Below are 16,515 nucleotides of genomic sequence, written 5' to 3'. Positions count from 1 at the left end.
CCACTTCCTCATTTCACTGAGTGAATGGTATTTATAACTACATCCTTACTTTCTTCCTCATTCCGTTGTAAAAGAGAGTCTATTTTAACTAACTCTGCTGGTTCTTCATATGTTGCTTTGGGTATAACTGAGTCCCATGGTCCCACTCTAAAGATAAGTTAGGGGCTCCTGGGTCATTCAGTTGGTTAAGCAGCTGCCTTATCTTGGCCCTGGGGTCCCGAGATGGAGCCTCACCCCTGTATCAGGCTCCTTGCTCCACGGGGAGTCTGCTTCTCTCTCTCTCTCTCTCTCTTCCCTCTGCCCCTCTCCCAACTCATGCTTTCTCTTACTTTCTCTCTCTCGAATAAAAAAATAAAATCTCAAAAAAATATACATAAGTTAGCAAAAGAAAAAATTTAAATTTAAAAAATAAAGATGAGTTAACCTGCGTTTGTTCTATATAAATTGCAAAAAATTCTTTGAATTCTTTACTACTTGATCTCTGTTACTAGTGTTGTTTTGAATTAGAATGTTGTTTTTCCCAGTCTCTGGTCTGTTTCTTTTTCATGTGAGGTGAAACTAGCACTCCAGAGCTAATCTGTGTGATTCGATAAAGCAAAAGGTTGAATTTTAAATGTTTTAGTATCTAGGTAGGAAACACCTAGTCTAAGAAGCAAATTGTGGCAGGTGATTACCACACGCTTACTAAACCTAACATTTTGCCTCTACAGTTTGTTCATGACCACATATTCAAAAACCGGAGGGACAGGACATTGGGAAGGGACATTATATATTCACCCCCGATATGTTTAATTTTCAAGATACAAAAGAGGGAAATTGATTGAAGTATATTAACAGGAATTCCTGGAAGGATTTTATTCTTGACCTCCTTTTAGAAAGCGGTCTACTGACAATATTCTGGCATTTGGAAAAACTATTAATGTAGTACAGTTACTTGACATATTAAGCTGGTGGATTATCATTTGGCTTGTCTTTTTTATTTCTGGGGATTTACAAAGTGCTCTTCTTGCCATTGTTCTATCTGTGTGGATGGCAGTCCTCTCTTTTTTTTTAAGCGCTCCATTGAGATATAATTTATGTACCATAAAGGTTGCCTGTTTAAAATGTATATAATTTAGTTGTTTTTAGCATTACAGTTGATCTTGAGAAATGTGGAGGTTAGGGGTGCTGACCCTTCCCCCACGCTGTTGAAAATTTGTAACTTTTGACTCCTCTGAAACTTAACTACTAATAGCCTGCTGTTGACCCAAAGCCTTGCTGATAACATAAACAGTTAACACATATTTTGTAAGTTGTATTTATTATATACTGTATTTGTACAATACAGTAAGCTAGAGAAAAGAAAATGTTATTAAGAAAATTATAAGGAGAGGGGCGCCAGGGTGGCTCAGTGGGTTAAAGCCTCTGCCTTCGGCTCAGGTCATGATCCCAGGGTCCTGGAATCGAGCCCTACATCGGGCTCTCTGCTCAGCAGGGAGCCTGCTTCCTCCTCTCTCTCTGCCTGCCTCTATGCCTACTTGTGATCTCTCTCTCTCTCTGTGTCAAATAAATAAGTAAATAAATCTTAAAAACAAACAAACAAAAAAAAACCAGTGCGTAGGGGTCCTGCACCGCTCAAACCCATGTTGTTCAAGGGTCGACTGTATTTTCACAGGTGTGTAGCCAGCACCATAATCTAATTTTATGACATTTTTATCATCTGAAAAGGAAATCCTGTACCCATCAGCAGTAACTCATTACTCCCCCTCATTACACTAGGCATCTATGTCTAAATGTTTCCTGAAAATGGGATCGTACAGTGTGTGATCTTGTGTGTCTGCCCCTTTCATTCGGAGGAGTCTTTTTGAGGTTCGTCCACACTATTGTAGATTTCAGTAGTTCATTCCTTTTTAGTGCTGGGTCGTAGTCCATCGTATACAACAGTCTTCTATTTTTACTTACTCTAGGGACTTCTCACTGGCATAAAACTGTATGCCAAGTAAACCTTTTTAAGGAGTTTTGTCACCGAGAACCACTTCATTCTTTTGCACTGGTGACATGCATAGATTTGCAGACGTGTCCCTGCCGCTCATTGGGCTTTTCTGTTCAGAGCACCAGTGCAGCTGTTTTTTAGCAAGGTGCCCCCCGTCCTCTGCTTTTTTGGGGTCTTTTGAATCTTTAGCCTTCTATCTTTTGAGCTACTCTTTGCATTTAAAAATTTGGAACTGTTTTTTACTACTCACTGAGAATGCAAAAATTTAAAAAGATCTGGTGCCCTAATATCCTAAGTCGTTCCAAGTTTAATTGAGTTCTGTTAGGGTGCTAAGCAGATAAACTGATTTAAAGTGTTTTATCAGAAGGAAGAAATAAACTTTTAAAAAATAGAATTCCTAGATTCTTAAGACTACTCACAAGCCCTCCACAATTCTTTGATCCCAGTTGAAGAAACCCTATTGAAGTTTTGTTACATTTTAAGCTATATTTTGGTTTTATATATTTTTCTCATGAAAGTGTTTTTGAAAATACCATGACAGCTTTGGTAGTAAATATTTGCTCTACTTAAATCATGGCGCTTGTCAGAGACAACACGTGGTGACTGGGCCAGTGCTCAGCTGCTGTTTACTACACGTTCCATTTTGGCCATTAGGAACCTAGTGGATCAGCTTTGCATCTGTTTGTCCTCTTCCAGATCGTTCCCAGTAGCATAGACATGTTATTTTTCCCATCTGAAAAACAAACTTTCTCTTGATCCTTTCTCCTCCATCTACTGTTCCGTTCCTTCTAACGCACATACACTTTTTTATTTGCTTGCTTACTTGCTTAAGTGAGCTGTACGCCCAGTGAGGTTTGATCAAGGGTCCCATGTCCTGACGACTGAGCCAGCCAGGCACCCGTCTTTCTTCCTTTTAGAGTAAAATTCTTTGACGTAGGTGTTTCCAGGATCTTGCTTCCAGTTCTTCACTGAACTCAACTCCAGTCAGGATTTTGCATCTACCACTTCAGCTAAAATGATTCTTAGGATCACCCATGACACCCGTGTTGCAAAATCTCATGTTCCTTACTCAGTCTGTACCTTGTTTGGTCTGCCAGTCGCATTTGACAGAATTGATCACTCTCCTTCCAGAAGCATTTTGCTTACTTGGTTGGTTTTCAAGCATTATACTAGTATGCCTGGTTTTTCTCCTGCCACTCTCATTCTCTCTTGCTAGATCCTTCTCATCAGCCCAAGTTCTGAATGTTGAAATGGGTATGGCAGTGGCTTCATCACTGGTCTTCATCTCATCTGCATACACTCCTTGGTAATTTCATCCATCATCATGGCTTTTGGTACCTCTGTATGCTGATAACTTCCATGTTTGTATCTCTGGCACTGACTTCCTCATTGAACTCTACACCTGGGTATCTAGCTGCCCATCTGACATCCCCACACAGCCATCTCAAACTTTACATATCTAAAACTGAGCTAACATCCCTCCGACCAGCTGGCTCTATTCCCCATCTCTATGGATAACGGTTCTCTTCTGCCGTTGCTGAGGCTGAAAACCGCAGTGAGTGCCTTGACTCTTATTTCTGCCACACTGGATGTGTAGCCCATTAGGAAATCCTAACTACTCAACCTGGACATCAGCTCCTGCTTAGCCTTTCACTCATCTGCTCCAGCCTCACTGCCCTTTTGGAGTTCCCTGGTATGTCGGGTACACTCCTGCCCCACTGCTGTTGCACCAGCTGTCTGCCTGCCAGGCAAGCTCTTCCTCCAGATGGTCAAACGGCAAGTTCCTTCACTTCCTTTTCCTTTATTCTACTCTGGCCACCCTCGCCAAGTTTTAGCATGGCTCCAGCATTTTATAGCCCCCTTCCTATGTGATTTTTATTTCTATTAGCATTTTTCACTGTTTAAGATCCTTTATATTTTATACATTTGTCTTGCTTAGTATCTATCTCTTCCACCAAAATGTAAATTCCACAAGGGCAGAGATTATTTTTGTCTTTTTGTTTACTATTGTACACCCACTGCCTAGAAGAGTGCTTTGCACTTCTTAAACATTCAGTAAATGTTTAAGATAATAATATTGGGAGTGGTGGTAATAACAGTGAAAAGTGTTGAGTCTTTTGAAGTATTCATAGTCAAGGTTGTGTGTATATGTGTAATCACGCACATACGAACACACAGATGACTCAGTTTCAGATCTAAGAAAACAGCGGTCTTTACTTTTGAAATGTCATTGCCTGTCTCCAATTTCAGTGGTTGAGAGTTTTGAAGCATCCTTATCTTTGCCAGATACATAAGCATCTTAGCACCCTCAGACGAAGTAGAGTTTCTTGTGATCAGATGTTAGGCCAAGCAAATTGGGATGCACATCATTGAGTCAGGCAGCTCAACAAGCTGCGACACACAAACCTTTCAGACAAAATTGTGTGCCATGGAAATGTATGGGCATAGACTTTGGAGTGAAAAGACCTGAATCAGTTCCTAGCTCTGCCTCTGACTGGTTCCCTAATTGGGAAAGTCATTTTATCTTTCTGAAATTGGAGTAATATATTTTTTAAGAGGTTGCAGGGGTATTTAAGAACAAATGTATGTAATGGAAGACGTACCGTAAGTGTCCTAAGTACTCAGATGGGAACTCTGGCTGCTGTTGTGATTAGCATCGTCTTTGTTATCATCATGTTTGGACATCTGTGTTGGGCCAGAATTGCTCTTAACAACCATGGGCAATTGTTATGATGAAGTCAGCTTCTGGAAGTGCGAGTACTCAGCCTTTTCCATTGTGCTCTTTCGGCCTGCACAGGGGCTAGAATAGGCGGTCCCTATTTATTTAAAAGAGTATAGGATGTTTTCTAAAAGACTCAACTTCAACCAATAGAAGATATTTATTGGCTAATTACTAAGATGACTCCAGACTACTTTTGGTAAGGTCTTCAATGATCCTGAATGAACAAATCCATGAATTTGAAGTTTTCTCTGAGGCTACTGGTAGAAGTCACTTACCAGGGTCCTTCACATCCAGCAATCCAGAGTGTAGCCTCGACGAGACATTGCTCTCTGTTTATCATGGATATCTGCTAGTGTATGGGTTTACTGAAAGGTCTTGAGGAAGCATGTGCATGAGTGCATCAAGTTCAAACAGGGCATGGAGGCTCTTTGCACTTGACTCTTATCATTGTCTCTCACTTACCAGTTCAGTACTCTTGTCTGGGCAAGTGTCCCTTTAGAGTGCTTGTTACACTGTATTTCACCTTCCTTTGTGTGCCACTCCACGCTACTCCAGTAAGAGATCTTGGGAGTGTGGAGGTTGTTTGTGTCTTACTCATTTTTATCCCTAATGCCTACCTTAGTGCCTGGAAAGGACAGCTCAGTAAATGTTTGTTCAGTGACCAAGCAAACAAGTATTAGGTTGGCCCTGACTAAAGTCATTTCCCAGTGACTGAACTGAGGAGGAAGAAGGGGGTGGTGGGGACGGGGAGTGGGATGGGGGACAGGATGGGAGGGTGAGGGCAGGTGTAGTGGGGGTGTCATAGTTTGCAGAGAGAACTGTCTGGCGGAAGTATTCAGTAAAAGGTATTTGAATGAATGAATGAAGAGACAAGTCCTCTAGTCCTTGAATATTTAACCTGTATGAGATATTTTTGGAAATAGGCACTCACCCTTGTTGCCTAGAACTAGAACCCTGAACAGTGTTCCCTTTCCATTCCCATTCTTCATTGCTAAGTTGTGGGGAGTTTGGGTAGCTGTCGTTCAGCTCTCTCCAGTCACCTCTTCAGCTGTAGTCAGACTGCTACCCTGGGTATGGCTGTTCTCTTCTGCCATTCTGTCCCAGCTGCCTTTGGTCTCTAACATCCCTCACTGTGGCAACTTCCCCATCAAGTCTGTTCCCAAATCAAGGACTTAGTTGTTCTCTGATTGTGAGGATGAACAATGAGCAGTGAGCTCCCTGATGTTGGCAGTCTCGGTGACGGAGATCTGAACGCCTTTCTCTCTCCCCTCCCAGCCACACACCACTAGGTCACTGGTTACCCAGAGCTGCCTGCAGCCTTCTTTCTATTCTGGGGTTTGGTAAGCCTTCTGGTAGATGGGATCAGACTTTTTAACTGTTTTCTGATGTTTATATAGTAAAAACAAAAATAGTGCTCTTTGTTGCTAACAAAAATTTGTGATGGAGAATTTCTCTCAGGTGTTTGAGTTCATACTTTTGCCGTTAATGTACAGTGGTTAGTACTGTTCACCCTATTTGGTGTGAATTGAACAGGATTGAAAACAACTTTTTGGTTTCGTTTTGTTTTTTCCTTTGGGAAATAAATGCGTGTGAATAGTAGCCAAGGAAAAGTCCTAAATTAGAATTTGGATGTCTTTGTTCCAGTTTTCAGTCACTCAGTATTCTTGTTGGAAGAGGAGACTATCAAAAGGGATATACCAGTTAAGTAGTGAGTTTCCAATTGTGATAGGTTATTTATGGATATTTTCTCTTAAGGACATGTAAATGTTGGAAACAGTTGTGGAAGAGATGGTATCAGGTACTTGTACATTCCTAAGAGTACTTTCTGACTCTGCTTAGCTTAATTTAAGATTTTATCTACTGATTACTTTAGAGCCCAATGTCATAGAAAGTTGTTGATTATAAAATTTTATGAAGAGTCTTCTTTAGCAATAGGTGTTACAAAATAAGGCTTAAACTTGAATGTTTCTGATTAGCTTATTTAATGTAAGTCCAGATCTCAAGGCTGGAAGTCCAGCAGTTTGCTAACTATAGAAAAACTATAGTGTAGTTTTCTTTTTGTTTGGTTTATTCCTTATCTTCAGGAGTTGAGTTGATCTAATGTGCTCTGATCATGTTCTGAGCAGTGGTCATACCACATGGGACATGACATTATGCTTTCATTTTAGCTCCACCCAGATTATTTTTTATAGACTTAATTTTTAGTGTAACTTATTTCCTAGTAGAAGGGAGAGCTTTAAGTACCTGGTCATGGGAATTCATCATATTTTTCTTTTTTTATTTTTTTTTTTAAATCCCATCCAGGGAAAGAAACCTGAGATAGATATCTTTCTATATAAACTACCTTTAAGTGTTTCTTGTTTATCACTTTTCTTTGGAGGTTTTTCACTTTGATCCTCAAAAATATGCAGAGGCTGGAATTTTAATTCCAGAAGTGCTTTTCTTGTTTGAACCTAAAATTATAGTGTTTTTTAATGGCATTTCCCAATATATGACTTGGGAGGCAGAAGAGAAGTCTTTTTGAGGTTATTAGCAAGGAAAACCATTTAGATGACAGAATTGTACAACTAAGTTTTATTTTTATGACACCTACTAATCGAGTTAATTTCTTTGGCTTTATATTCATGCAGTCAGATAGTTATTTACAGCCATGTCATACAGGTTAACCACCAGAGCTGAGTGACATTCACCTGATTAAGAGTTGTTTTGCTTTTTTTTTTTTTAAAGTAATCTCTGTGCTCATTGTGGGGCTTGAACTCATGATCCTGAGATCAAGAGTTGCATGCTCTTACTGATGGAGCCGGTCAGATGCTCCCAGAGTTGTTTTAAAGTTGTTTAAACGTAGAGAATCGATGCCTTTGCAAATGTTTTCCTTATCAGTTAATTCAGTGTAATTGACCTCTCATTCTCAAGCACTCTTGCAACATGGGAGGGGAGGTTGTAAAAATTTTCTAAAGTGATTCAGTTAAATTCATGGTATTTCACCATCTGTTGGCAGGACTTTGTGTCATTGTATCAGGATTTCGAAAACTTCTATACAAGGAACCTCTACATGAGGATTAGAGACAACTGGAACCGGCCGATCTGCAGTGTGCCCGGAGCCAGGGTGGACATCATGGAGAGGCAGTCTCATGATTACAACTGGTCCTTCAAGTGAGTCTCAGTTGGGAAATTATTTCTTGACAGCAAGAAAAAAAAAAAATTCTTCACTTTAGAATGCATCCTGTTGCGAATTGGGTAATCTGTTAGAGCGAGTAGGAGCTGAGAGTACAGTACAACACACTTCGTTTCCTTGCATATTGTTCATTGTTACCAGATTTTTTTTGTTATCTGGATTTTCAAAATGCATTTTTCTATTACATTTGATACTGTGTTGGGTTATAATTGAAAACAAAATTTGACTTACTAGAAAGAAAAACAACAATAACAATAATAAACAGTGGTGTCCTATTACACCACTTACCAGAATTAAGTGTCTGAATTTACTTCTGGATATTTTGAGTCCTCAAATGATTGAAGGACATATGAAATGGTTTTACTTAAATAGATTGAATAGTTTGGAAAACTTTTCATATTCATACAATTTTATAATTTAGATCGCACAAGTATTACATGGTTGCATTGTTTTTTTGTTTTTTTTAAAAAAAGACAGATAATACAGATAAATGAAATGTTCCCCCATGACAACTAACCATTTCCGTTCTGCAAACCCACTTCTCCACAAGTCTTCACTCCCCAGAGGTGACCACTGTTACCTGTTTGTTGTGTAGGAGTCCTCCAGATGTTTTTTGTGGGGCATGTATGTAGTGAATCTGTGGAGTGACATACAGGTAGTTTTTGATTTATAAAAATGGGATCATATTACAGAAATCATTTTATGTCTTGCTTTTTTACTTGCTAACATGCTGGTAATCTGTATTCACAGCAAGTTCATTATTAGTAGTGGCTACTGATTATCCCAGAGTATAGCCATATATAGTATATAGAGGTTGGGCTGCATCAGTCTTTGTTAAAAACCTCAAAACCTCAGAGATCAAACAGAACAGTTTATTTCTTGTTCATACTCTGTGTCTGCCTTAGGTTGGTGGAACCTCTGAACCATGTTGTTCTCACTTGCGGGCCCAGGCTGTTGGAGCTTCCACATGTGGGATGTCACTGGTCTGTGTGCCTGGGAAAGGGACATGGCAGATAAATTGTGTAGTGACTTTTTTTTTTTTTTTTTAGGATTTTACTTTATTTATTTAAGAGAGAGGGTGCAAGGTTCGCGGGGGTGGGTTTAGTTGAGGCACAGAGAGAGAAGGAGAGAATCTCAAACGGACTCCCTGCTGAGTACAGAGCCCAACTCAGGGCTCCGTCCCACCACCCTGAGGTCATGACCTGAGCCAAAACTCAGGAGTTGAATGCTAAACTGACTGAGCCACCCAGGTGCCCCATTGTGTAGTGACTCTTAAAGGATCTTTATGCATGTATTTTTTCATATGTGTGAGGAAATTGCTGAGTTAAAGTGTGTGTATGTCTTTTAAATGGGTAAGTACTGCCAAAGTGCCTTCCAAAAAAAGAAAAAAGTACTGGCTGATATTCTTATCTGCAGTATATGAGACTATCCTGGCTAACATGGATATGGTCATTCTTTAAATCTTTATCGTTATTGATAAGCGAAAATTAGTATTTCAGTTTTCATTTTCTTAATTGGTAGTAAGTTTGAGCTGCTTGTCACTGAGGCTGTAATAATCTCCTTATTTCCTATATATTGTGCTTCCTTTTGTATTACCAATATGTTTATTATCACATGTAAGTGTTTGATTTGCTCATGAGTTTCATGAACTTTTATGCTATTGAAATACAGGTACACAGGGAATATAATTAAAGGCGTTATAAACATGGGTTCCTACAACTATCTCGGCTTTGCACGGAATACAGGATCATGTCAAGAAGCAGCTGCCAAAGTCCTAGAGGAGTATGGAGTCGGAGTGTGTAGCACTCGGCAGGAAATCGGTAAGTGCAGGCTCTGTTTGACCAGCTGCTGTTCTCCACTGTGCTACTCAGGAGGGAGTAATGCTGGTACGGAGCTAGAATGTAAGCATCCAAATACGTACTTTGCCGTATAGTTTCTGAAGTAATGGATGATTTTAAAGCTTTCCACACATTTTGACACATATTTACCTTTTCCATTGTATAATAAAGTGCGTCTAGAAAGATTCCATAAACATTTGATTCATTTATAACTTTAATGTTGACTTTTACAAATGATAGTGGTTAAGGGTGCCACTTACTAGTACTGACTTCATGGACATATGAGGGTTAATGTGTTAATGTGTTTCCAGTAATTGGAGACTGATAATAATTCCTATCTTATAGGACTGTTTGAAGAATTAAATCAGCTAATTCATGTAAAGTGCTTGTGACATGGTAAACACTCAGTAAATGTAACTGTTTTTTTTACTAGTGTAAATCTATAAAATGTAAAGGTGAACAGATTTATATAAAAATAGTTAATTTTTTTTAAAGATTTTGTTCATTTATTTGAGATAGTGCGAATGCAGAGAGAGAAGCAGGCTGAGCAGGGAGCCAGATGCGGGGCTCGAACCTAGGACCCCAGGATCATGACCTGAGCCAAAGGCAGGCGTTTAACCAACTGAGCTACCCAGGAGCCCCTAAAGAGAATTAATTTTTGTTCATAGGAAGATTTCAGATTCTTCGATTTTGTTTGAGAGAACTAAAAACTACAGAAATTATAAGGCAACTTCCAGGATATTTGTTACTGGGAATCACCCCAGAATTATTTAAAACAATAATTCCTCATTATTTCTTGTGGGTCCAAAGACTGGCAAATGTAGCTGGGTCATTTCCACTCAGGGTCCTTAATGATGTGGCCAAGGAACATGGTGCCATGATGACATTTAGTAGTCAAACCTTACATCTTTATAGCACTTTATACTTTATAAATTGCTTGAACCTATTCTCTCTCTTGATCCTCACAACAGTATCATGAGGTAGATAGAGCAAATATTATTACTGGTATTTAGCAGAAATTGAAGCCCAGAGAGGTTAAAGCTTTGAGAACGTGCAGCATCCTAGTTCAGCAGTCTTTTTTCTCATCCTCTTTTCTGAATTTAGCCAGTATCATTGATCAGTCTTGTTTGGTTCTTAAGGATTTGAGTATTGATATAAAATCACAGTACAAAGTGAGGGGGGGTTGCTTTTTAATTTGTCTTTTGCTACATAACAAATCATTCTAAAACTTAATGACTTAAAACAGAAAGCATTTATTTGCTTGTGATGCCGCAATTTGGGGAGGGCTTGGCATTTATCTTGACTCCATGTGGTATGGGCGGGGCATTCTGGACAAAGACAGAGGATCCAGGACGGCTTCACTTACATGTTTGGCACCTCAGCCAGGTAGTGGGATGAGGTGAGGCCTCACTGAGCCCTGCATTCCGCTTCCATATAGTCTCTTGTCCTCCAGAGCCGCTCCCTCTCTTTACAACAGCTAGTTAGACTATTTTACATGGTAGCTGACTCCAAAAGTACAAAAGCAGATGTTGCAAGGCTCTTAAGGCTTAGATTGGAACTGGCATGTGTCAGAAGGGATGGGAGAAATTGTTGGCAACTTTCTTTACAGGAATTCCATCCCAGGTGGCGAATCTGAATGTGTTCAACTACGGTGTCCTTGATCAGCCCTTTCTCTTCGTAATACTCTCCCATGGAGCTTAGTCTGAAAAGGTCGTCCCTTGTAGCCTATGATTTCTTTTTATAAAGTAATGAGTGGTTCTTAAATTTGGGATTTAGTGGTATTAACTTCATTAACTTCTCCATGCAGGAAACCTGGACAAGCACGAAGAGCTAGAAAAGCTTGTGGCAAGTTTCTTGGGAGTAGAAGCGGCTATGGCATATGGCATGGGATTTGCGACAAATTCAATGAACATTCCTGCTCTTGTTGGCAAAGTAAGACTTAGACTGTCGTTTATGAAAATGCTCTTGCATATTTTGTTTTGTTTTGTAAAGCATACACAGCAAGCCCAAGGCTGTTGTAAACTTCAGACTACACGTGGTCTACCCAAAGATATTTCTGTCACAAATTTTCGATAAGTAAATCCCAAGGAGACTTTATCAGGTGAGGCTTTCTTGCTAGAACCCATGATTCTTTCTCTTCCATTAGATGACTCTTGCCTTCTTCATTTCATACAGTTTTGAAAGGGATTCTAAGAAATAAAAAACCTCATGAAAGGCTAAAATTTTAAAAGAAAGAATGTTTAAATTGGAAGGTTACTTAACATATGAAAATACATGGGTACCCTAATACTTGCTCTTATCATAATGCATGTTGCTCAGAGATACGTGAGCAAAATATGTGTATATATGTAAAATACATGCAATGATACAGGTTAAAAGTAATAATATAAGTAAATAATAATGAAGATTAAAAATAACAGTAATAATAGTAATACAAGTTTGTGTGTGGGTAGAGTTTGTAAGGGGGTAGTTAAGGAGAGAAGAGATAAGAGATTTTGTAAGTCATATTTTAGGAGGTTGGCACTCTCAGCTTGAAAGGGCCCTGAAGGTTTTTGTTTTATTTTTTATTTTATTTTTTTAGAGAAAGTGTGGGCACACACACACAAGTGCACAAATTGGGGGGTCAGGAGGGGCAGAGAGAAAGAGAAAGAGAGAATCAAGCAGACTTTGCACCCAGTGCAGAACCCAACATGGGGCTTAGTGCCATGACCCTGAGACCAGACCTGAGCTGAAATCAAGAGTTGGAAGCTTAACTGACTGAGCCTCCCAGGCGCCCCTAAAAGACATAGTGATTTTATTTATTATTTATTTATTTTTATTTTTTAAAGATTGTATTTATTTATTTGACAGAGAGAGATCACAAGTAGGCAGAGAGGCAGGCGGGGGGAGGAGGTAAGGGGCAGGGGAAGCAGGCTCCCCGCCGAGCAGAGAGCCCGATGCGGGGCTTGATCCCAGGACTCTGGGATCATGACCTGAGCTGAAGGCAGAGGCTTTAACCCACTGAGCCACCCAGGTACCCCAAGACATAACAATTTTAAATGTATAGGTACCTAATAATAGAGCTTCAAAGTACATGAAGGAAAAACTGGAAGAAATTGAAAGGAGAAATGGACAAAATACATTATTTTTATTACAGTTCTCCATTCCACTCTCTGAATAATTGATAGAAGAACTAGACAGAAATTCAGTAAGGTTATGGAACACTTGAAAAACACTGTCAACCAACTTGACTTAATTGACATTTATGAAACACTTCACCTAACAACAGCAAAACATTTACCAAGATAGACCATTTTCTGGACCATTAAAAAAGCCTCAACAAATTAAAAAAAATTTTTTTTTTTAAAGATTTTATTTTATTTTATTTTATTTTTTTTTTTTAAAGATTTTATTTATTTGTCAGAGACAGAGGGAGAGCGAGCGAGCGAGCACAGGCAGACAGAATGGTAGGCAGAAGCAGAGGGAGAAGCAGGCTCCCTGCCAAGCAAGGAGCCCGATGTGGGACTCGATCCCAGGACGCTGGGATCATGACCTGAGCCGAAGGCAGCTGCTTAACCAACTGAGCCACCCAGGCGTCCCTTATTTATTTATTTGACAGACAGATCACAAGCAGGCAGAGAGGCAGGCAGAGAGAGGAAGGGAAGCAGGCTCCCAGCTGAGCAGAGAGCCCCATGCGGGACTCAATCCCAGGACTCTGGGATCCTGACCCGAGCTGAAGGCAGAGGCTTTATCCCACTGAGCCACCCAGGCGCCCCAAATTTTTAAAATTTAAATTGTTCACAGTGTGTTCTCTGATCATAATAGAATTAAATTAGGAATCAGTAACACAAAGATATCTGAAAATCCTCTATTATTTGAAAATTAAACAGCATACTTCCAAATAATCCTTAAGTCAAAGAAGAAAGGAAAAATAGAAAATACTTTGAGCTAAATAGAAGTGTAGCATGTTACAGTATGTGAGATGAAGCTAAAGCAATACTCAAATGGAATATATAGCTTTAAGGGCTTGTAATAAGAAAAGAAGAAAAGTTTTGAATCTGCCATCTACATATGGACTTCAAAAAAGAACAGCAGATTAAACCCAAAGATTTCAAATAGAGGAAGGATAAAATAAAGCTAAATTCAGAAATCAATGAATTAGGAAAAATGAGTGAAAGCAAAGATGGTTCCTTTTTGTTTTTTTAAGATTTTATTTATTTATTTGAGAGACAGAGAGGGAGAAACTGGCTCCCCCCTGAACAGGGAGCCAGTACCAGGGCTCGAATCCATGACCCTGGGATCATAACCCCAGCCAAAGGCAAACCAACTAACCAATTAAGCCACCCAGGTGCCCCCCAAAGGTGGTTCTTTTTTTTTTTTTTTAAAGATTTTATTTATTTATTTGACAGAGAGAGATCACAAGTAGAGAGGCAGGCAGAGAGAGAGATCAAGGGAAGCAGGCTCCCCGCCGAGCAGAAAGCCGGATGCGGGACTCGATCCCAGGACCCTGAGATCACGACCCAAGCCGAAGGCAGCGGCCCAACCCACTGAGCCACCCAGGCGCCCGCCCAAAGGTGGTTCTTTGAGAAAATGAATAAAATTGATAAATCTCTAGCCAGACTGGTAAAGGTAAAAAATAGAGAAGATACAAATTACCAGTAGCAGGAATGAGAGAGTCCATCATTCTACACATCCTATAGATATTAAAAGGATAACAAGGATATATTAAGAACAGCTTTATGTTGGTAAATTCAACAATTTAGATACAATGGACAGATACCTCGAAAGACATAGATATATGGTTTTTTGACTTCACATTGATTATAATACTTTCCTGTCCTGCATTTGAGTGGTATAAATCTTGAGATTCTTATTTGGAATTTCTCAGAATTTTTCACACTAGAGGGTTAAATGATCTCATCCTGCTCTTTCCTGGATGTTCAGAAACTAATCACATAGAATTAGAGATCTTATATACAGACTTGGAAGATACTACCTTAAAGATTTATCTTTCAAATCAAACATTACAGTTAAATGTTACTAAGTATCATTTAATCCATTAAAGGCAGGAACTAATCCAGTTTTAATATTTCTTTGAATCTGATACTAAGTTTCTATGTGAGGTGGTTGATTTTTCAGCTTAAAGGCAGGCGGAGACAGTATATTACAGATTAAGAGCATGTGTTCTGGAAGCAGAAGCTTTCTAATGAGTCACTCACTAGGCTTGTGACCTTGAGCAAGATCTGTAACTCCTCTAAAAGGGAGTTTCCTCTTATATAATGTGGGGATAATAATAGTACCTGCTTCATAGATTTTTTTTTAATGGGGGTTAAAAGTAATAATGCCTTTAAAACCCTTAACCTAATGCCCAGAACATATTAAGCACTTAGCATTTAACTGCTGACATTTAATTTTTATTTTATTTTTGAACTCAGGATATAATAGAGCCTCATAGTAGATTGATACATTGAAATGGTGAATAAGGCTGCCTAAAAGGAGGCACATAGCAAGTTATATTGCAGATTTTGTCAGAAAAAAAATGAGCAGGAAAGAGAAGAAAATAAAATTGTATGGAGAGGAAGGAGGGGCATCCTTTTAAGGTATAATGGAATGCCAGGAGTGGTTAAGTAAAGGGTTTGAAGATTTGCAGAAGAGAAATTCAGTATCTCTTCATTTTCTGCACCCTCCTCGCCTTTTATTTTTCTTTCATTTTTAACTTTTTTCAAAGATTAATTTAGCATTACAGAAGAGTTGTAAAAGAATACAGAGTTCATGTATACCCTTCAGTAAGTTTCCTTTTATGTTAATATCTTATACAGCAGTGGAATTTATCAAACCCCAAAACTAAGCTTGATACAATACAATTAACTGAAGTACAGAACTTATTTCAATTTCACCAGGTTTTTCTACCAATACCATTTTCTGTTGATCTTCATGGGATCTCCTCCATGTCTAGTATGTGACAGTTCCTGTCTTTCCTTGTCTTTCATTATCTTGACTCTTCCTAAGGCAGAATTGTTGCTTCTCCCCTATTCATTTATATTAGTAGAGATTCGTGAATATTTTATTATTTGGGTCCAACACGGTTGCCCTTTATTTTGTTGCTGAAGTTCCAGTTTTGGCCTTTGGGAGATCTTTCACGTGGGCTCCTGTGCCATTTGATTCTGCGCTTATCCTACCACACCCCACCACCCCACCCCGCCCCAAAGACACTTTCTTAATTTGTAGCAGGACAAGAGGCTCTGGGCTTTTTTTTCTTTCTTTCTTTTTTTTCTTTCTTTCTTTTTTTTTCTTTCTTCAAAACTTATTTTAGTTTTGGGATCAACCAGTTATTTCAGCCCTGGTGTTTTTGTTTTTGTTTTACTGGAGGATGGTATTTAGAAATCAAGGTGTGTTGTGTTTATGGCCACTTGGGTGTCACTGCTTCTTGTCCCTCAGTGCATAGAGCTAGAAAAATATCTGCAGATATGCTTAACTCGTGCATACACTGTGTGCATGTGTATACATTACATATACATTTTAAAACCCATCAGCCCTTACTGCTACCTCCAACTCTACTTTTTAATGCACACATTTTTAACAAAGTAGCTTTTTATTTTAATAATAAAAGATTTGGGGGCGCCTGGGTGGCTCAGTAGTTAAGGGTCTGCCTTCGCCTCTGGTTATCCCAAGGGACTGGGGTGGAGTCCCACATTGGGCTCCCTGATCAGCAGGGAGCCTGCTACTCCCTCTCCCACTCCCCCTGCTTATGTTCCCTCTCTCACTGTCTCTCTCTGTCAAATAAATAAATAAAATCTTTAATTAATAATGTAATAAAAACTTGGCTCAC

General features: G+C 39.2%; 1 protein-coding gene across 1 annotated transcript in view; it reads left to right on the top strand.

Annotated features, from left to right (window-relative positions):
• The window catches only part of SPTLC2 (serine palmitoyltransferase long chain base subunit 2), a 110,944-nt gene that overhangs the window by 30,596 nt on the left and 63,833 nt on the right, over positions 1-16,515 (top strand). Inside the window, exons 3-5 of the mRNA XM_044231324.1 lie at positions 7,693-7,847; positions 9,541-9,689; positions 11,515-11,639. Coding sequence (XP_044087259.1) covers positions 7,693-7,847; positions 9,541-9,689; positions 11,515-11,639 — 429 coding nt within the window. The remainder of the gene's footprint in view (positions 1-7,692; positions 7,848-9,540; positions 9,690-11,514; positions 11,640-16,515) is intronic.

The sequence above is a fragment of the Neovison vison genome, chromosome 13 (genome assembly GCF_020171115.1).
Source record: "Neovison vison isolate M4711 chromosome 13, ASM_NN_V1, whole genome shotgun sequence".
In the NCBI taxonomy this organism is placed as follows: Eukaryota; Metazoa; Chordata; class Mammalia; order Carnivora; family Mustelidae; genus Neogale; species Neogale vison.
Note: the sequence above shows the minus strand (reverse complement) of the source record. Positions and strands in the feature narration are given on the sequence as shown.